The sequence below is a fragment of the Mustela nivalis genome (genome assembly GCF_964662115.1).
Source record: "Mustela nivalis genome assembly, chromosome: 8".
NCBI lineage: Eukaryota > Metazoa > Chordata > Mammalia > Carnivora > Mustelidae > Mustela > Mustela nivalis.
The window spans coordinates 34,314,229-34,335,838 of record NC_139027.1 but is presented as its reverse complement, the minus strand read 5'-3'; the positions used below and the strand labels follow the sequence as shown (position 1 = coordinate 34,335,838).

At 48.2% G+C, this 21,610-nt stretch overlaps 2 protein-coding genes across 3 annotated transcripts in view; both read right to left on the bottom strand.

The window, feature by feature from the left end:
• The window catches only part of NCAPH (non-SMC condensin I complex subunit H), a 35,090-nt gene extending 21,965 nt beyond the window's left edge, over positions 1–13,125 (bottom strand). The window contains exons 1-6 of the mRNA XM_082743288.1: positions 13,012–13,125; positions 7,787–8,006; positions 7,585–7,675; positions 6,830–6,922; positions 6,375–6,513; positions 5,801–5,925 (exon numbers count right to left, since the gene is read on the bottom strand). Of these exons, the coding sequence (XP_082599414.1) occupies positions 5,801–5,925; positions 6,375–6,513; positions 6,830–6,922; positions 7,585–7,675; positions 7,787–8,006; positions 13,012–13,030 (687 nt within the window). The 5' untranslated portion in view covers positions 13,031–13,125. The remainder of the gene's footprint in view (positions 1–5,800; positions 5,926–6,374; positions 6,514–6,829; positions 6,923–7,584; positions 7,676–7,786; positions 8,007–13,011) is intronic.
• A 3,904-nt stretch (positions 13,126–17,029) lies between these two features.
• On the bottom strand, positions 17,030–21,345 carry ITPRIPL1 (ITPRIP like 1). 2 transcript variants are annotated; one of them, XM_082743297.1, is made up of 3 exons: positions 21,323–21,345; positions 21,061–21,165; positions 17,030–20,247 (listed from the first exon to the last, which is right to left on the bottom strand). In XM_082743297.1, exon 3 carries the CDS (start codon positions 20,231–20,233, stop codon positions 18,590–18,592), a length of 1,644 nt encoding a protein of 547 aa, XP_082599423.1. In that variant the 5' UTR covers positions 20,234–20,247; positions 21,061–21,165; positions 21,323–21,345; the 3' UTR covers positions 17,030–18,589. The 2 variants fall into 2 exon arrangements, with proteins under 2 accessions (XP_082599423.1, XP_082599424.1); XM_082743298.1 differs by lacking the exons at positions 21,061–21,165; positions 21,323–21,345 and adding an exon at positions 20,575–20,680.
• Positions 21,346–21,610: the final 265 nt, after the last annotated feature.

The window sequence follows — 21,610 nt, the reverse complement described above, 5'->3', positions numbered from 1 at the left end:
TATTTTATTTTATTTGTTTGTTCAAAGACTTTATTTGTCAGAGAGAGAGAATGTGCACAACAAACTGCATGGTAAAGTCTAGGGCTGTTTCAGCTTTGTGAGTAAATCCTGGGTTCTAGCCAAACTTGTATACTATCCAGCTCCTTAAAGAACCAGAATTTTCCTGTTCCATGGCTTTTGCTTGTGCCTCTGCCTAGAATCACCTTCCTGGCAAGGTCCATCTGACAAATACCTACCTTTCCTTTAAGGCCCAGTTCAAATTTCACCTCTTCCATAAACTCTGACCTCCACCCACTCTGATTTCCTATAGTATGTGCCTTGAACTTCCTTGCATTGTATCCATTTGTGCTCTCATGGTATAAAAAACTGGAACATAATCAGGTTGGAATCTCCTGTGATAGCAAACATTTTGCACACAGAGAGCTGTGTCCAAAACAGATCAGCTCACATACAAATAAGAGTTCTCAACTGGTCTAGACACATCCACAGAACGTTTGCTTTCTCATCTCCATGCCATCTCCAAGAGAATGCAGGTTCAGGAAAAAGTTGAAACATCAAATTCTAGGTTTCTGACAATCACTCGCTCTTGTTATCCTCCGAATTGGGCTCTGGCTATTATAAGTTTATAGCAGAGGACAGAACAAAAAAAGCTTTTTATGACTGGGGTACTCAGTGTTTCTTTAAGACTAGTGGTTTCATTTGGCATAACTGTGGCTGACCACCACAGGCTGAGAGGGAACAGTGCTGCTTGCTCTCTTGTTTTCTCTTTAGAACAATGGGAAAGGCTGGTTGGTATAAGCATCCTCAGACTCCCCAGAACTGGGTCTACCTGGTTGGAAAAAAATGACTGGGAACAGAATTTCTTTTTATTTATTTATTTATTTATTTATTTATTTAAGATTTTATTTATTTATTTGACAGACAGAGATCACAAGTAGGCAGAGAGGCAGGCATAGAGAGACGGAGAAGCAGGCTCCCTGCCATGCAGAGAGCCTGATGTGGGGCTCGATCCCAGGATCCTGGGATCATGACTTGAGCTGAAGGCAGAGGCTTTAATCCACTGAGCCACCCAGGCGCCCCCAGAATTTCTAACTGTGTTGGTGAACAGACATTTCACTACAGATCCAGAAGCAGAGACAAGAATGACTGAAATAATACTCAGACTATCTAAGAAGGGGGAAAAACATGGAGAGTTGGGGTGGAGAAGGGAAGGTGGGAGAGGATTATATGGCTCCCCTTTGGATATATACAACATATTACCATGGATAAAGTACTTTGCCAGGGACAGATTCACTACCACAAAACCTGTACGTGGATGGGACTGGTGTTAACCTGTTGCGACAGTTTAACAAAGTAAAATTCAGAGCCTTTTCCCAGGGCCACGTAGCTAAGATAGCAGAATGAGGATGTGAACTTTCCATCTGCTGCCCCCAAATCTGGTACTACCCAATGTCAACGCTGACATATGAAGAAATACCACTACCCCCCGCAGAAAGCCAGCCACCCTTTTTTTCCCTGCTCCCTCTTTAGCCTCAGCCTCAGTGTCTCCACCATCCTCAGGCCCCTCCAGTCCATCCACACAAAGTCCTCACAATAGGATAGGCTGGAGAGGCACCTGAGTGGCTCAGTTGGTTAAGTGATTGCCCTAGGCTCAGGTCATGAACTCAGGATCCCAGGATAGAGCCCTGCGGTGGGCTCCTTGCTCATCAGGGAGCCTGCTTCGCCCTCTCCCTCTGCCTGCTACTCAGCCTGCTTGTACTCTCTGTCAAATAAATAAAACCTTAAAAAAAAAAAAAAATAGTGTAGGCTGGAACTGCTAGGCAAGCCCAGAGTAGAATAGCCCCATTACTCAGAGTGAACCCAACAAGGCTCATAACACCTAGCCCCCGTGTGCTCGTCTCTACCTCATCTGCCATGAGGCCACCATGACTAATCTCACCATTGTCCTTCCTTTAGTTTATTTATTAGTCACACATTAAAGACCCAGGTCTCCCCTGGATTCTACATTTTTCAGGCTCTAAAACCTAGAAAGACCTGACATTGCCTCTTTGGCCCCCACCCCCTCTGCTAACAATGGATATTCCCCCCAGGATACTCTAGATAGTCCCTACATTCCCCACTTCTTTCCTGAAGCTCTCTTTTTTTGTTGTTGTTTATTTGTTTTGAAATTATTTGTCAGAGTGAAAGAGAGCATGAACGTGAGCAGGGGGAGCAGCAGGCAGAGGGAGAAGCAGGGTCCCAGCTAAGCAAGAAGTCCAATGCAGGACTCGATCCCGGGACCCTAGAATCATGACCTGAGCTAAAGGCAGAAACTTAACTGACAAAGCCACCCGGGGACCCCTAACTCATTCATTTTAAATTGGGGACGATATCATTCTCAAGGGCATGAAAACTGGTTCTTGGGGAAGGGTTAAAAAAAAAAAATCTTAGAAATTACCATAACCAGGGTGCCTGGGTGGCTCAATCCTTAAGCATCTGCCTTCAGTTTGGGTCATAATCCCAGGGTCCCAGGGTCCTGGGATCAAGCCCTGCATCGGGTTCCCTGCTTCTCCCTTTCCCACTCCCCTTTTGTGTTCCCTCTCCCGCTGTGTCTCTGTCAAAATAAATAAAATAAATAAATAAAATCTTAGGGAAAAAAATTACAATAACTTGTGAATCTCTAAGCCTCAACCCTACCTGATAAAATCTTACTCAATAATCATTCATTTCAAGGGCAGAGGGTAGGAAGAAAAGATCTAAAAAGGGTCCTGAAGTGGGAAGGAAATGACAAAAGGCTGAGGAGCACTGCTTTAATGGAACCCGGCCTGCCCAATCCTCAGTTCTCTCTGCTTCTTGGAAGATTTTAATATTAGCTCTTGGCTCATTACTATTCTCCAACTTTGCTGCTGTCCTAAGTTTTTGGTGATTTTAATATCCCTATATCGATGCATCCAACACTGTGGCTTCTCAGTTCCTTGATGTCCTCACCTTCAATGGTTGTGAGCTTCATCCTGAAAACCCCAGGACTTCAAGACATCCCTTGGTTGTTCTCTGAACTTTTCGGAACTATGACTACAGCCTCTCTGTATGCTCAACTCCAAGTGCCCCTGGCCTTACCCCTTAACATTCCAGCCAACACCTTCTGGTCTCAAACACCAAGAAGTCTTTGACCCACTGTGCCCTAAAACCCACTGTTCATAGGGCTTTCTGCTCTCTCTCACTCCCCTCTTTTCCTGGCTGAAATCTCAAAGGCAGTGATTGTCACCCCTCCCTTGCACGTGCTCGTCACTCCAATGCTCCTCTCTAGCCGTGTCACACTGACTCAGCAAAACCCAATCCCGTGTTCAATCCACTTTCTGCTGGCTTTGTGTTCACACCCGCACAGCTAACCATAGCTGGAGAAACTCACAAACTCATGCTGACTGACCTCACTTTAAATCCATCTGCCACGGCCCCCAGGTCGACAACCCTGAGTGTTGTCTGGGAAGCAAACTACTTCCCCAGTTCATTAGCTCCCTCACCCTCCTGCTTTTTTCCTCTCTTCAAACCTTTACCTTTCCTCTTCCACGCTCAATCAGTTGATGTCCTGGCTTCCTATTTCAAGGTGGGGGGGCGCGACCAAAATATCCCACAAGGGCACACTCACATCCCATCCCCCACCAGCCATGGGTGCTCCTTAGCCAAGCTCGGCGGGGCTGTCCATTCCCTTCCTGTCTCACACGCTCAAGCACTCCACTCAAGCAACTCCCCTCTCTGTCCACTAGACTGCTGCCATCAAGTAAACATGCTGTTAATCCCCCCATTAAAAAAGCAAAAAACAAGAAACCCTCTAGACTTTACTTTTCCCTTCATTTGCCACCCATTACTCTGTTCCAGTTAACAGCTCTCAAAACTCTTCAAAAGACCAGTCTATTCTGCCTTCATTCCTCTCTTGTCATGTGAGTGCCCCCATTATTAGGAAAAATTTCAGTCTTACAAAAGTGTTGGAACAGTAATAAGAACATCTGTGTTACATTTATGTAGATTCCCCACTGGGTAACATTTTGCATATTAGCCATCCCCCTCCCCCACCCCCGACCACAAATCTTTTGGAAGGTAGATATGCTGACACTTTACCTCTCTGCCAGTTATTAAGTGACTGCCTCTTAGTCCCTGTCCTACCTTCTACTGGCTACTCTATGGTGCTGGTTCTGGGACATCTGGGCTTTGCTAGCAGCTCCCTGGTGGCCTCCACCAGTCAGGGGCACTATAGGGAGACTGCAAGGCTAGAAGGGACTTGCTTCTTTCTGTAGCCTTCCAGTTCCTGTCATCGAACAGGGCTGCTTCAGCCCAGATGCAGCACTCCTCCCCTACCTATAGCACTAGCTGAGTTTAATTTGCACTTTTTCTCACACTCACAGAACCAGCCTCATCGTATGCCCCTCACAGACACAAGCACCAACCAGCATGTCCTCCTCAGAGGTCTGGGTCCTGGGGTCACGAGCCCCTCTTTCAAACTCAGGGACACCAGCGCCAGCCAAGCAGGCCCCTTCCCTGGAGGTCTGAGTTTCTGCTCCAGAAACTCAGAATGGTGAGCCATTCTCGAAGCTTCAGTGGCCCTAGGCTTCCACTTTGACATGGCTAATCACTCTCTCCTCCCTGACACTTTCCCATTTGGGTGCCACACTCTCCCAGTTTTCCTCCTACCCACTGGATGCTTCCTCTGTGGCTCTCTGAACTCTTAAGATTGGGGCAATCCAGGGCTCAGTTCTTTTTCCACATGTGCTCATTCCTTTGGTGATCAATTCTAGTCTCAACCTTAGCTGTCATTTACAAATGTTGTGGAGGTAAAAGAGTAATCCAGTCCACTGTTGGGAGGGATAGTAGGCTGGTACAACCTGTTTTTGAGGGCAATGGAAATTCCATGACTCGAATGCTCTTATGGATACATTCTCAGAAGAGCACAAAGATAATATGTATAAGAACTTTCACTAAGATACTGTTTTTAACAGCAATATTTTTTAAAAGATTTTTTTATTTATTCATTTGAGACAAAGAGAGAGCCTGAGCAAAGGGAGAGGAAGAGGGAGTGGGAGAAGCAGACTCCCTGCTGAGCCAGGAGCCCGATGTGGGACTCGATCCCAGGATGCTGGGATCGTGACCTAAGCCAAAGGCAGATGCTTAACCAAATGAGCCACCCAAGTGCCCAACAGCAACATTTTTAAAAGGCTTGTACCTACACTGTTGCTTTAAATTAACTATGCTAAAGATAAGTTGAGGCCTCTGGGTTCCTTTAAGGAGAAATTCCTTAGGATTTGCCAGATCATAAGGCTGTTTAGAGCAAGGACTCTGGAGCCAGACCACTTAGCTTCAAATCCTAGCTTACTTACCAGAAGCATCATTTGGGGCAAGTTACTTAACAGCGCTGTACTTTGATAACCTCCTCAGAAAATATAACAAGGATGTTGTGAAGATTAAGTGAGGTCACATGGCTCAGACTTAGGGCTGCACAGGGCGCCCAGTAAATGAATAAAAATATGTTAGCTATCACCATCTATTCTGCATGTTCCTGGAAAGAAAGTGAATGGTTTAATTGATCAAAGTCCTCGGTAATGTGCCATCTCCTTCTACTCAATCTTCCTGAAATACTGTGGGAAAAGCAGGGACTTACACACTTGAGTCTTAATGTGAAGCTAAGAGAAGATAATGCAGATGCCACTTACATATTTGACTCCCTTGAGGCCCAAGCAGGCACATACCAGTAAGGCAGGCGTGGCCCTGCCAAGTTTCAGCCACTGAGGCTCTGAATTAGTCAGAGACCACCCTGCGCCCAGCTCCTCACCTCGCACTTCCGATCTGCTTCAGAGACATTGAGGTTGTTCACATTCTGCTCTATGGTTTTATAGGAGTGCTTCTTTTTGGGCTTTTGAGCCTTTTTGGTTGTTCCTGTTTCAGTAGCACTTCCATCTGAAAGAAGAAGTAAGACTAGGTAGGGTAAGGATTGCTTTGGGGCATGCAGCCAAGCTTATATTAAGTCACGTTTTTCAAAACTCTAAAGAGCGATCACAACAGAAAATGCCATTCTCTCAAAGCAACAGCACATCTCATCTGCGGCTTCCGGAGAAACCTGAAGTATTTGGCTTCTAATACAAGTCAATTCCAAAAGCGCCCCCATATCAGAACTTCCCCATTTGAAGTTTACTCAGTCTTCCCCAAATATGATCTAAAAGGTCCTTCTCTTTTCCAAAGAAAAACAACTCTAGGGTTAAAGGGTCTTCTCATAAACTCTTCTGAAAACGTTCATGTCTTCAACCGAATGAGATTATCTCTTATGACTTCATTCCAGTATACTACCCAAATAACTACCTCCTATGCCCTTAAGAAAGCCCCTGGAATCCAGATCCCAACTCACGTACCTGCATTATGGCTCTCTGCTTCTTCTGGGGAGGGTGTGTCTTTGCCCAGCCCCCCAAGGACTCTGTAGACATCAGCATGGACCGCATCCACACGCACTGCGTAGATCTTTGTGCTGGCATCCAGAGTGCCAGCAGCCACCTAGTCCAACAAACAGAGCTCTGCTCAATGGAGACATAAAAAGGAACTGCCAAACAGGCAAAACACAGCAAGCTTCATAAAATATTGACTTGCTCTTAAGAAAAAAATGATAAAGATTCCCCAAAGACTGATAGGGAATAAACACTATATAGCAGAAAGATATCGTCTCTGTATTCATCAGTTTAGGAAAGAAGCTAATGAAGTGTCTCACACAAGGAAGGTTCTCATGTATCTGCGGGATTCAATGACCGTGCTGTGCTCAGTATCAGAAATAACCACCATTAATTCAGATGCAAGAGGTGAACAGCCTTCTTACTTTAAAGTTGGTCGGTTCGGTGTCTTTCTGTTTAAGAATCTCTGACATAAAATCAATCAAGTGCAAGCCAAAAGCGTTCTTGGTCGTGATTTTCTGCAAACAGAAAAGGGTGGGAAGGTGGGTCACTGACAGCCAAGGCTCATGTAAATACTGCTCCTCTGACAGAGGAAGCTACGTTCTTACACAGTAACGGCCCACATCTCACCACAGGTATCAATTCCCATAAACACTTGGTGACGCGGCCTAATCCACACAAACTCCTCATTCTCAAGAGCTAGAAAGTGACAGCACACTTCCTGAGTTTTCACCGTGTGTAGACCCTGTTATCAGCACTGCCTACTAAGGGACTCAGTGACCCTGAGAACAAATGAATGCGGCAGGGACTATTCACGTTGTCATTTGACAGAGGCGGACCCTGCAGCAGAGTACTCAGGTGACCTGCCAAGGCTGTAGACCTTGTGAATGACAGAGACTGGATTCCAACAGAGACTGGTTCCAGAACTCACATCATTAACCCCCAAGCAATGCTGCCTCTCTGGATGCACCCTAGGAGGCAAGCAACCTGCCAGAAAGAGCACCGAAGTCCCACATAGCACAGTAAGAGCCTGTAAGACCGACATCAGCATTGAAAAGAGTGGCTGGAGAAGGAAAGCACGCAATTACCGTCGGTTGCACATTCTCCACTGAATCAAGAAGGCTAGACTTCCCTTGTGACCATGCTGCAAAATCTTCACTGATAACCAGCAGATACTCACATTTTCAGTGGACAGTTTGATACAGGTGGAGTAATGTTCTGTAATCTGCATGTTTGTAAACTTAGGGGTTGTGGCTGAAGTGTCAGTATTCCTAAATGGAAACCCAAACCAAAACACTCTGTTAAGGATCCACGATACTCTTAACTTTTCAAAATCCAGACCCCAAACCCCCGCCTCACAGAGGCACCTAGAGCGCACGCACCTGCTGGATGGGGAGGCCAGCAGGCGAGGCGAGTCCGAGCTGAACTGCAGGTCCAGCACTCGCGAGCGCCGCCGCTGCAGCCGCTCCTTCTCGTCGTCATTCTGAGGAAAGTCTTCGAGGACTGGGGTGCCAGGAGTATTGAGAGGGGCCTTCCGGGGCAGGGACGTGGAGAACGCCCGTTCTGAAGGTGAGGCGGCACTGTGGGGGTGCCCACGGATTTCTGAAGAAAAGCAACTAATTATGGCTGACAGTGTTGAAAGAGAACCCTTGCTCAGGAAACCTGCCACGGAATATTTCCTGTATCCAGAGTGAGGGTTGGGGACTGTCAAAGGGAGGAAGTTCACTGCCTGTTTCCCACCAAGATCTTTTCTAACTCTAATATTTCTCTATACAGTTTCTTAGTCGGGTGATGGGTTTCTGATGCTTCTTTGCCAAATTGAGGGGTGTGATGAGGTCAAATTAGAGAAAGACAGAATCATTCACTGGATTGAACAACCTAGAGGTTACTGGCGACCTTGACAATAGCAGTTTTCCTAGACTAGCACAGGCACAGAAAATCAAATGGGCATAGATTCCAGAGACGAGAACAGAACAAAAAGAACAGACAAGAAATTGGAGACAGCAGATGGAAACAAGGTTTTCAAGGACTTACAGAAAAGGAAGGACAAAATTGGGAGAGAAGCAGTTGAAAGGGAAGTGAGGTTGAGAAATTAACTTTAAGATGGGAAAAATCCCAGTTTGGTAGAAAGAATGAAGCAAAGAGATTTTATTAGCTTCCTATTGCTACTATAACAAATTGTCACAAAGATAGCGGTTTATACCAACACAAATGTATTCCCTTGCAGTCCTAGAGTCAGTCTAAAATTGAGGTTATCAGCAAGGGCCGTGTTCTTTTTGGAAGCTTTAGGAAAGAATCTCTTTCCCTGCCTTTTTCGGTTTCTAGAGGCTGCCTGCTTCCTTCCTACCATTCTATCCTCTTGTTTGTTTCTTTCTTTCTTTCTAAAGATTTTATTTATTTATTTGAGAAAGAGAGAGCAGGAACGGGGACAGAGGGAGAAGCAGACTTCCCACCAAGCAGGGAGCCCAATGTAGGGCTTGATCCCAGGACTCTGGGTCATGACCTGAGCCAAAGGCAGACACTTAACGGACTGAGACACCCACGTGCCCTTCCAACCTCTTGCTTCTGTCATCACATAGCCTTCTCTGACGAACTTCCTGCATCCCTCTTATGAGGGCCACTGTGATTGTGCTGGGCCCATCCAGATAATCTAAGATAGTCTCCCCATCTCAAGGTCCTTAACTTAATCATACCTGAAAAGCTCCTTTTACCATGTAAGATACCATAGTCACAGGTTCCAGTCATCTTTGGCAAGGAGGGGGCATTATGCAGAGATCATGTGGAAGGGTAAAGTTGCTGAACACACTCAGGCAGGTAAAGGGGCTGCCTTTCCTGAGATCACTGAAAGCCCATCCACAGCAACAGGAAGGCAGCCAGACAACACAGACACAAAGGCAGGTAGGGGAGCAGGTACAATGGGGTGCCTGTGGATGTTCCTTTTGGATTGTTTTCCTTAGTAAAATAAGAAGCACCTCAAGACCAAAAACCCAATAGCTAAGGGTGAGGGCCAGGGAGGAGGTGCTGGAGTTTCAGGAGAGAAAAGAAGGTAAGGGAAGTCACCTAGGCGCAGGTGAGTGGATGAACAAGGGAATAACCATGACTGCTGGGCAGCTTTAGGGTTCCCTTGAGATCACTGAGTGAGCAGGGGCCAACGCAGAGTAGGCCAAGTTGGAAGTAATCACGGTTGTGATTTTTGTCAAGAAAGTATAAACAGGCCAAAAGAGGGCAAGGAGTTATACGTGTAGGAAAAGGAGTGATGATAGTGATTGACCATTGAATGTAAGCTAAGTAAGGAGGGGAACAAGAACATGAAAAACACGAGGGACAGGGAAAAGCAAAGAATATACATCTGCTGGGTCAAATAACTACTGGAGTTATTGGAATCAGGGAACAAGAAGGAGTGGAAAGGTAGGAGTGGTACTGAGAAGTGGGGTGCTTAAAACTGAGATGACAGAGTGGTGCAACTATTGATAATGACAAGGTCTAGGGTGTGACTGTGGTTGTGAGTGGCTACTGCCTATTTTGGTAGCGCAAGAAACAAGATCACTGGGAGAGAGATGCTGGAACTGAGAGACCTTAGGGGAAGAGGTTTCCAGATTTAAGAATCAAAAGGCCTGGCTTCATATCCCAGGTCCAGGGGTGCCTTGCTGGCTCAGTTGTTAAGCATCTGCCTTCAGCTCAGGTCATGATCTCAGTGTCCTGGGATCGAGACCTGCATTGGGCTCCCTGCTTGGCAGGAGGCCTCCTTCTTCCTCTCCCACTCCCCCTGCTTGTGTTCCCTCTCTCACTGTGTCTTTCTGCGTCAAATAAATAAATAAATAAAATCTTTAAAAAAACAAACCAACAAACCCAGGGCCATCACTTACTGGCTGGAGAATTTTTTTTTTTTTTTAAACAGTAAACTCTACACCCAGTGTGGGGCTTGAACTCATGTCTGAGTTCAAGAGTTGCATGCTCTATAGACCAAACCAGCCAGGTACCCCATTAGCTGGAGGAATTTTAAGCAAGGGGCGCCTGGGTGGCTCAGTCGTTAAACGTCTGCCTTTGGCTCAGCTTATGATCCTGGGGTTCTAGAATTGAGCCCCATATTGGGCTCCCTGCATGGCAGGAAGCCTGCTTCTCCCCCTTCCACTCCCCCTGCTTGTGTTCACTCTCTCACTGTGTCTCTCTGTCAAATAAATACATAAAATCTTTTAAAAAAAGAAAAATTTTAAGCAAGTAAATGCTCCAAGCATTTGCTTCTTCATCCTCCAAATAGAAATAAGAACATGTGTCTTAGGTGGTTCTAAATTGGTGATATGAAAAACAAAAAAACAAAAAACAAAAAACCCCCAAACCCACAATATAAGACATATTTTATAGGGACACATTTAAAAAAAAAAGGGATACAGGGGCACCTGAATGGTTAAGTGTCTGACTTTGGCTCGTGATCTTGGGCGTCCTGGGATTAAGTCCAAGTTGGACTCTGTGCTCAGCAGGGAGTCTGCTTGTCACTCTCCCCCGTCACCATGTCCCTCCCCGACTCATCCTCTGTCTCTCTCATCAACAAAATCTTAAAAAAAAAAATAGTGATACACAAAAAACACTACATGTTGCTCATATGGGGGAAGGGAACAGAAGTGGTGTATAGGGATAAAAGGAAATAAAAATACAATGAGAAGAACTTCACGTGTTCCACTGATAGCTTCCCATAAGCTCAAGAGTATGGCTAACATACTTCTCAGCTGAGGTCAAACAAAAGAAAAAGAAAGAAGAAATGGAAAGGAAGGAGGCGAGAGACATTTTTAGAGACTGAATTAAGAGGACTTGTTACTATCTGGGTCAGGGCCCTTCAAGAGGAGGGGGGCGGAGTTGGACCTTGAGAGGAGACTTAAACAGAAGCAGGAAGCACCTAAGGAGGAACTGGTCTGAGAGGGAAACTCAAGACAGGATCAGAGGCATGCTTCAATTCTTGGAATATGCTTTCTCTGATTTCTCTCATTTAGATGGTTACTAAGCTCAGACACTCTACACCTACCTCCTTCCCTCCCACTCATTTTTCAGCCCCCTATGGTCTGGCTACCATCCCCACCACTTTATGAAAACTATCTTGACACTATCACCTACAACCTCCATGTTGCCAAACCCACTGGCGACTTTTCAGGCCTCATCTCTTGAAATTCAGCAGGATCTGAAACAGATGACAACCCCTTCCAGTGCTTCTTGAAACGATCCTAGCTTCTATGACACCACTCTCTTCTGAGAGAGTTTTTAAGCTCTCCCTTCTGTCTAGCTCCTAAATGTTGGTCCTGAGTATCTTCTCTACAGGGTTTTCTTAGGGTTCTCACCTGTTCCCATGGTTTTATGATCCATATGATGATGTCCGAATGTGTTTCTGAGTCTATGGGCCACTTCCCTGAGCTGTATCACCCTCTGAGTGTCAAACTCTTTTCCAAGTGTTTACTGACCCCTCACCTGTCTCATGCATAAGTCATTTACCATGTCCAAAATATAACTCTAAATTTTCAAGCCTTTTACCAAGACCAAGGCCCTGCCTACCTCAGCGGCCTCACTCACTGTTTAGTAATGATGTTCTAGTTCTAGCCCAAGCCAGGCTCTTTCCTTCCTGCCTTTCTTTTTGCACTCATTCCTTCTGCCTAGAACGCGTCCCCCAGTGCGCTCTAAGATCTTCCTTGAATCCTCAACCTGAAGGAGCCCTTCCCCTCACTCTGCTGTTCTCAATCACAGCACTCAACCTCATTTGTAATTCTTTGTTTACGGTCTCCTCAACTAGAATACAAGCTGTCTTCGACTCAAGTCATGATCCCAGAGTCCTAGGATCGAGTCCCACATCGGGCTCCTTGCTCGGTGGGGAGCCTGCTTCTCTCTCTCCTTCTCGCTCCTGATCTCTCTCACTAGCTCTTTCTCTCTCTCAAATAAATAAAAATCTTTAAAATAATAGATTACAAGCTCCAAAAGACTAGATCTTATCTGTTTTGTTCTTTACAGTATCTCTGCACCTGACAATGGGTTTGGCGTAAAGGGAGAGCTCAGTTGTTCAATGAATGTAAAAATAAGCGCATGCAGGGCGCCTGGGTGGCTTAGTGGGTTAAAGCCTCTGCCTTTGGCTAGGCTCATGATCTCAGGGTCCTGGGATGGAGCCCCGCATCGGGCTCTCTGCTCGGCGGGGAGCCAGCTTCCTCCTCTCTCTCTCTCTCTCTGCCTGCCCCTCTGCCCACTTGTGATCTGTCAAACAAATAAAATCTTTAAAAAAAAAAAAAAAGGCGCATGCGTCTTAAGCATTCAGCAGGAACCACAACTTTTTCATGGTCCTGAACCACCTGCCAAGGGAGAGACACCCTCCACCGCGTAGGAGCCCACGGGAAAGGGACCAGAGTGGGGATCGCCCCACGCGCGCTCCCGACGCCGACCCAAGCGGCCTGCTGATTGGCGGCCTTCCCGGCTTCCCGCCTCTTCCTCCCCGCGCCTGCCTCCCCCTTTGCCAGGAGCGCAAGGCCAACAACAACGAAGCCGAGAATATCCGTACCTCCGCTCAGCCCCCAGCCGACCCTGCCCGCCCAGAGCACCGTTTCACGCCGACCCCTTCCCGCGGCCCACCCAGCCTTACCTGGGCAGGGAGGTCCCATTTTGCTCGCTTTCTCTGGAGCTGGTTTTAAATCGCGCGCCGAGAAGCCTTAGCGCCGTAACGGCCACGGTGACGTCTGTCGTGGGCGGGGCCAGAAGCGCGCCTGCGCAGGCGCCCCCATCCTCGGCTTGTAAAGGGGCGTTAGCACCTGTGTGGGAGTGCGCTGTGTGGAATCGCGGCCTTTCCGCTGTGTTCCTGTGGGTGGACTGTAGGGGTCCATGGACCACGGTCCCTCGCCTTCTTTCGAGAGTCAGACGAGGAACTAAGGATCCTAAGGATCCGGCGTGGAGCAGGACGGGAGAGGGCTCTGCTTTCACGCAATTTACTTTCTAATGGGAGGGAGGGCGGATTTCTAGGAAACAAGGTTAATTTCCCACAGCGACCTGTTCTGTAAGGGCAGCAAAACCCTAAGGTGCTAGAGAGGGATGGATGGGGTGAGAAGGAGCCAACAACACGATGAACGTTCCAGGCAGGCGAAGGACAGGTGCAAAATTTTTATGTACATTTTTAAATAAAGGCTATCATTTTTATTCAGATTCTTGTGAAAAGCTTCCTGGATATCTACCCCCCGACACGCACACACACCTCACCCCCGCATATCCCACCACACAAAAGAAAAGGTTAAGGCGAGAAGTGAGAGGGACATAATTTGCCATCTTTCCATTGTGCTTCATCTGATCCCAAGAATTGTATTTTTCCCAAATTTATTTGAGAGAGAGGGAAGGGAGAGCACAGAGGTAGAGAAGCAGACTCCCCGCTGAATGGAGCCCCACTCAGACCTCATCCCAGGAACCCCAGATCCTGACCCCAGGGAAAGGGAGACACTCAATCGACTGAGCCACCCAAACACCCCCTGCCCAACCAAGAGTTGTATTATGGGAGGAAAGGCCAGGGCAATTCCCCCAAATATCCCTAGAACATCCTATCATTTCTTATGACATGCACAAGGCATTTTATGCAGTGTTTCCCTTGAAGGGTGCTATTGGCATTCAGGGTGAAACAATTTTTGACATGTGGGGCTCTTTGTAGGACACCATTTGTCCACTAAATGCCATCAATGCCTCTCAGTCATTTGGCAAACAAAAAATACTACCCTTTGTAGAAAACCACTTTTTAAGCCAATTTGCTTTTTTTTTTTAAGATGTTATTTATTCATTTGATAGGCATAGAGGCAGGCAGAGAGAGAGGAGGAAGCAAGCTCCCTGCTGAGCAGAGAGCCCGATGCAGGGCTCGATCCCAGGACCCTGGGATCATGACCTGAGCCGAAGGCAGAGGCTTTAACCCACTGAGCCACCCAGGCGCCCCTAAGCCAATTTGCTTCTGCACAAACTTGTTCTCCCAGTGACCACCGTCAAATCTTTAGTATAAGGCAATGTGGAATAAAGAAAAGAAAGCAGGTTTATAGTGTTTTTCATCTCAGTGAAAGATTCTACCAGCCACCCAGGAACCCAAATCAGCACCCAGGGGCCATCCTGGATGTCTCACTCTCCACACGCAATCAATTGTTGAGCTCTTTCACTTCCTAAGAATCTCAAACCTGTGTCTCTTTTTCACCCATATTACCTTCTTGCTGGTCTGCAGCAGCCCTACACCAGCTCTGACTCCCTTCTCATTGGACCCTAATGAGTGGTTGCTAAGTACCAATCTAACCTGTTCCTTCCCAAAGTCTTAAACCATTCAAAAGTTCCATTGCTCTGGGAGCTTCTAAAGTGATCTAGGAGACCCTGTGGGGTCTGGGCCCTACAGCCTCTCTGGCCTCCTCTTGCACCTTGCATCCCCTTGCTCCCTGCACTCTGGTCACTTGGGCCTTCTTTCAGACTCACTTTCATCCTGCCTACTCCCACCACAAGGCCTTTGCACATCCTCTCCTCATCCTCATCTTCATCCAGTTGGCTGCCATCACGGTTCAGCTCACATCACTTCCTCAAGGAGGCCTTCCCTGATACACTCAAGTGTCCTTACTGGAGGTTTTAGTGGAACTTGCCACCGTTGAAATTTTACATCCACTGGGATGACTATTTGATGATTACTCCTCCATAGACTGTCTGCTCCATGAGGATGGAGCCATGGTTTGCTCGCCATTGTTTCCCCAGGGCCTGGTGCTAACCCTGGACACAGTAAGTACTTGAATACGTATTGAATGAGTTTAGTTGGAAGACAAGTTTAAATCCTGGGTTGGGCATTTGAACCTCTCTGGGCTTCACTTTCTTCTCTGTTTATAAAACAGTCATGATAATACTCCTTCACTGGGCTTGATGAGGAATTGGGTAACAGATTAAACTCTTGTGGGCACATAGGCTCAGTGCATGCTGGGGTTGCCTTCATCTCACTCATCTTCTCTGTGCTGAGTGCATTTGAGGAGAGTGGGAACAGCTTGTGATCCTCTGGGCACCGACGAGGAGCAGTGTGGGTTGGGAGAGTGGCCGGTGGCACTGAATCAGAAGGCTTGGAACACCCGGCAGAGGATGAGGCTGTTCTGGGATTATAATGGAGCCCCCTGAGCTGGCTGCCTAGGGTTCCCTGTGCTGGGACAAAGCCAGCTCCACCCCCTGCAGACGGTTCATTCTCCACCACTCGCTCTGAATGCTCTCTTTGTTTTGGGGGGGAGGGGGTTAGTTCTGCAGAGGGTGCCAAAAAATTGAATGATTTATCAGTGGTATCAGTGGTATGCAGAACTCAATTCCTCTGTCTGGACAAAACTAAAGCAGTGGGTCCCTCCCCCACTCCTTGTCTGCCAGAAAAGCAATACTGGGGCCAATCCTCTTCCCCATTTCACTCCTCACCAAGATTATACTTCCCCCAAACGAATGGCAAACAGCTTTAGTTTAGGTGACGAGCAATACTGTTATCAGTCGGCTACCTGAACAAACTTTTGGCTTCGGATTTTCCCTGATCTCCCAGCCTGCAGCTGGCTTATATCATAATGTAATTCACGATATAAACCATCAAGCCACTGGGGGCCAATAGGCATGTAGTTCAAATGGCTTTACATTCATTTTGGCCTCTGAGCAAATGCCTTTAATTTTTGTATGTGATACGAAATTCCTGACCTAAACACTGGGCTACGGACCAACAATTTCTGTCTTCTAGAATTTCTAAACGGCATACCGCCCTTGATCTTAAAATTAGTATAACACTTTTCGCTTTTCAAAGCATGTTAACCCCTACATCTTGATATTCCCAAGACCATGCTGGAAGGTTGTGAGAACAGGTACTTTGTTCTGGGCTCTGCCTTTACTAGCTGTGTGACCTTAGAGGAAGTTGTGTGTTGTTTCTGTGCCTCGGCTTCCTCGTTGGAAAAGGGGAAGGAACAAAGCACCCACTTCATGGAGTTAGAGTGTGAGGATTAAATGAGTTACCAGATGGGAAGCATTTAGGGCCATTGGCAATGCTTGATGAACGCTAAGTATTCCCATTACTATAACTGCTGTTATATCCTGGGTGCCCGCCAGGAATTGTTTTAGAATAAAGCTCAGCTTCCTAAATAATCTGGAGAAGTTTCTCCTTTCATTGTAAGAGTACTCCCAGAGCACAACAGCTCTGTTCTTTCCATTACTACTTGTTTTTTCTATACTCTCTCTTACACCCTCGGCCCCACCCAAGCTTTGCTGACTGTTCCCTTTGTAGTCTTCTGCCAGCTCCTGTTTTCTTACCTCTTACTACACTAGAAACCACAGAGTGCTAGAACATGATACTGCCCTTCTACTTGACAGATTTATCCTTTCTACAGCATATGCATGTTTTTTTGTAGCCACTGAGATCTTTTAAATTGGCTGATATTTTGAGAATGAATAACTTAGATGTTCCTTGACATTCTGGATTATTCTTTCCTGGCTCCTGGCTGTGCCACTGGGAAACCTCGGGGCAGACTGGTTCAAGGTGTATTGAGAAATACCAGGATGTATGGCGTGGAGCTATCAGGGTAACAGGAATATCTTGGCAATAGGCACGTGAGAATTCTGATCTTCTGTGGGTGTTATTACATACATTCCAACCAACACACAAAATAGCTTCCTTTATTGATTTGGAATGAAAACACCAGCAAGTTATTTTCTAAACAGAAAGAATATGGGTGTTTATAAAACATCAAAAGCCCACAGGGTGGAACCAACCATCACAGCATCTTGAAAGCAGTACCTGGCAGATATCAGCAGACAACATGGGAATACAACCGTTACTATGCAGTGCGGGGTCTCAAATATTGATCGGCATCAACTCCGGGGACATAAATTTGTCATTTATTTTTGCTGTGGGGAGGGTGTGGATACAACCAAAGCCCACAAGACCAGCATCTAAACCCCCTTGCGACTTGAGTTAAATGTGGGGCCAGGTTCTCCTCCCCAGATCTTCCTGGTATGCAGGGCAGGAACAGCATTGTTATCTCCAAAACAACCAAACAACCACACCTACAACTCTCGTCACTTTCTTAAGCCTCCACAGCAGCATGCCCAGGATTTTGAAAGAAGGGCAAAATCCACCACTCCTATCTCCAGAATCACTAGTGTTAGAGCTGGACTGCTCTACAGTCCCTTCCTGTCCGACCCTGGCAACGAGCCTCGATTGTGATGACCCCACTTTGCAAAACCACAAACAGTTCAAAAAAAAAAATCCCTTTGTCATCTTTGAAAAGAGAATACAGAGGCATTAACAGACTGAGTTGAAAAAGCACAGTTACACGTGGTGGCTAAACCTTCTTTTCATTTGACAAACAAGTGGCTTCCTTTAGAAACAGTCGTTGTTCATCTCAGAAACCGCCCCTCAAAGATTGTCCTCATTAAGGGTTTTACAATGTTGCTTCCAGGCATGAGAAGCTCGTTAGATGCTAGCTATTTTATTAATTTTAGTAAATATGTTATTTCAATTTTGAAACAGATCACCATTGACTTAATATGTTTGTGAATCAATGCTAATTGTTTGGATAGTATTGGAGTTTTCTTTCAGGTGCATAAAAACAGCTATATTATGTTCTATTTCATATATTATACGAAAATAGGGCTAAATTGAGAAATGGAAAATAAGCATTCTGGGTATATCTTCAAACACAGAAGGTCTGAAAAATTAGATCCTAACATACGAGAAGTTACCTTCACGGTACTTAGAATAAGATGGAGTGCTATCTGCTCAGAGGTGACTTAAGCCAACAATTCAACAAGGAAACCAGTTTACAAGGAATGTGCTGAGAGTCGCTCACAAAAAGAAATAAGCTGGAATGGAGGTATTCTCTGGTTCTCTTTTTCACTTCCAGTGTTGATACAAAACACAACCTCACAGGCCCTGTCTAGTCTCAACTCTAGCTACAAGATCGTCCTGTAACATCCGTTTCCCTGGGCCCTCCTCAGGTCATACTAAAAGTCGGGAGAGGAAAACCTCAGAAGACACACCCTAGATTAGGCCCTACAGGTTGGACCCCATCCTGATGAGCCCTTCAGGTGCTCCTTAAAGTTATCATAGCCACAGGCAAGGTGAAGGTCACACATACCACTGATGCGTCTGGAAAATAAACTCTTCGGCAGCCTGAGGAATCAGAAATACCTTCTCCCCTCTTTTAATGACCTTTACATTAATGTGCCTCCGCCAATGGGGCACAGGGCAGCTTTTTCACTTGGGTCAGAAGGTTGTGGAATTCTTCCACTGCCTGCGAGTGTGCCATGGGGTTTAGCACCAGGTGCTGGAAGAGATTGACGGGCTCGGCACTCCGAAACGTCTTGGGGATCGGGATGGTCAGGGGCAGGAAGGTGTTGCCAATGAGGAAATGGTGGAGGGACCTTTGCTGGAGGCCCCGGCCGAGGAACCAGAGGATGTCCTGCAGCCGCTGGGACAGCATGCTGTGCTGCCAGTCGGTCAGAGGCAGCCGCAGCAGCAGGTGCATGAGGGCTGTTTTGAAGTGGTAAGAGGTAAGGACTGGGCGGGACGCTCCCTGAGGTAAGCTCTGAAGGTCCCGCAGACTTAAGATGATCTGGAGGCACTTGAGGTGACAGGTGTTCTCTGGAGCAAAACGCCCGACCAGCTTCAGGAACAAGTGTTCACAGGCCGCAAAGGACTCGGGCCAGTCCACACTGGTGAGCGGTTCCTGGTCAGGAGCCTGACTCACCAGATAGACCAGGGTGTCTTCCCGTTGGACCCCCAGGACCAGGCGGATGGAGAGAAAGCGGCCTGAGCGGTAGTCCAGCCTGAGCTTGCAGGAGTTGGTGGATGGTGGGAGGCTGAGCTTGAAGTCATACTTGTGGGCCACAAGGGCCCAGGCATTGCCCACCATGTTCCGGAACCACTGTATGGTCTTGCACACGTCCAGGCGGGAGCCCGTGCACAGAGCCACCTTGATGGAGCTGCTGCACTTGCTCAAGATGGCCGAGTGATCCCTGTGGTGGTGCACCAGGCACAGCACGTCCCCCAGAAGCTTCTCGCGCTTGCACACACATTCCGACTCCACGAGCACACAGCCGCAGCGGCAGCCAAGGGCCGGATCCCTCATCTCCAGCACGAACATAGTGCCCTGCGGAGGAATGATGGGTACCAGAATATCAAATTTCTGGGTCTCGTGGAGGGTTCCCCATTTCTCAAAGGCCGCCCCGATGCCCAGGCAGTCCTCCAGCTGTGGCTGAGCCTCCCGGCGGCTGAGCGCCCGACAGGCCTCGATGAGGTCATCCACGAAGCTCTCCACGAACTCACAGGTGCAGGGCAGGTCACGGGTGACATTCTGGACGTAGTGTTTGTAAAAGGAATCCAGGGCCTCCCGCGAGGGGAAGTCAGTGAGCCAGTTGTAGGAGGTGACAGGCACAACACGGACTTCCTCCTCCTCGTCGTCACTGCTGGAATCAAAGGCTGGCTCATGCTGCATGTTCTGTCGCAGGAGCTCAAAGACGAGAAAAAGGCAAAAGAGGCCAGCATTCCACAGGTTTCCCAGCATCCAGCTCAGCGGCCCCTCCTGGCCACTGGCCTGGAATGGCCACCCCATGTCTTTCTTCCCTAGCACTAACTGGTCACTGGAGGTGTCTCCTCTCCAGAAGTTCTCTGCCTTCTGCTTCTGCTCAGCAGCTCGCTTTCTCTCTTCAAACTCTATCTCCAACTGGCGCATCTCCTCGCTCATCCGCTTCTCCAGCTGCCGACTTCTAGCTAGTGTGTCTAGGTCCATCCGGTCACTGACCATCAGGGGGTGGTGAACTACATACATGACTGCCAGGAACACGAGGCTTATCAGAGCCATGGAGGCCTCTGCATCTGGAGAAGTAGGAGGGTGGGAGTCAGTAGTGATCTTCACCATTCATTTGTTCGCCAGTGCATATCCCCCAGCGCCCTGGAACCCCAAATCCTGGAAGTTAACTACTCAGAAGAAACAGAAAGCTCACAGAGCTGGGCTTGGACAGAGCAAGGGTCCGCCCAGGAGGTGGTCTGGGAGAAAGGGAGTCAGTGGGCGATGCCACTCAGTCTTTCTGCTTTCCTTCCACATGGTGTGGGTGGTCTTTAGGCCTCCAAAGTATGGACACAGCACTGTTTTCATTCCTGTGTAGGAGGGGGAGGGGGACCCTCGTGGGAGGGTGGCCTCACCCGACTCATCAGTCCACTATGGACACCAAATGTGCCCTGCTGATCCCAGAGGCTCCCTTCCACGGGCAGAAAGCACTGATCTGCCTGGGCAACACTTTCCTCTTGCCAAGCCCCAGCTATAGCATCCCATTCCCTCTGTGACTTCACAATCCTCATTCTGTCACCCTCTGTCATCAGACCGCTCGGCCTCTCCTCCCTTGTGCCCAGTAGGTCAACTCCCAGTTGGCGCCAGAGAAGCACAGTGCCACCAGACGGCTCTCCACAGCTTCCCGCTGTGTTCTCTGAGGTCCTAAGGTGGCTGCCGGATGCCCTGTTGATGGGCCAGGCTCAGAGGCAGGCATGGCTCCCACCTCTCAGCCCAGGAAAGTTTGCAAAGAACCAGGTGCCCAAAGCTACTTAACAACTGCAGTAGTCGGATCCTCTGCCTCCCCACCCAGCACGAGGCCGGAAGCTTCTCGTATTCACCCCACAAGCTACTGGGCTTACCGAGATGATGAAGGACTATGCCCTGTGGGCGCTGAAGGCAGGTGGGGGGACTCTCCTCCCTCTGGAACTTGGCCTTGCTAATTCTCACCGACTGCTCCAGGAGCCCTGTTAAAATTTACAAGGTACCTAGTGGCTGTGGCTCAAAGCAGGGTGACCCCCCCCACCATTCATAACTTTCCCAAATTCCACGCCCAGAGAGCTGAACTCTCATCCGCCTGCCCTCCCGGGGGTGTCTCCCGGGACCTGGGGCCAGGTTACTCACCGTCGGTGTTAGCTGGAACACGGTCTTAAAGAGACAGCGCGGCCTGACTGCCCCCGCCTTTTGGCCGGCGCGGTGGGGGCTCCGGGTGCCTCGCCGGGGCCGCCCGAGGGAGTGGCCCCGCTCCCCCGTCCCGGGGGACGCACCATGTTGTCCGAGGGTCAGAGGGTCCGAGGGTCTGCGCGCGGCCCGCCCCGGAGCCCCCCTCCGCGCCGCGCGCCTCCGGGAGGGCTGCAGCCCCGCACCGCGACGCCAGCCGTCTAGGCTCCACCCCGCCCAAGCTCCTCCCAG

What these genes read in the sequence shown, in the direction of transcription:
- ITPRIPL1 (XM_082743297.1), bottom strand. Translation starts at nt 20,233, where the DNA reads ATGGCTCTGATAAGCCTCGTGTTCCTGGCAGTCATGTATGTAGTTCAC.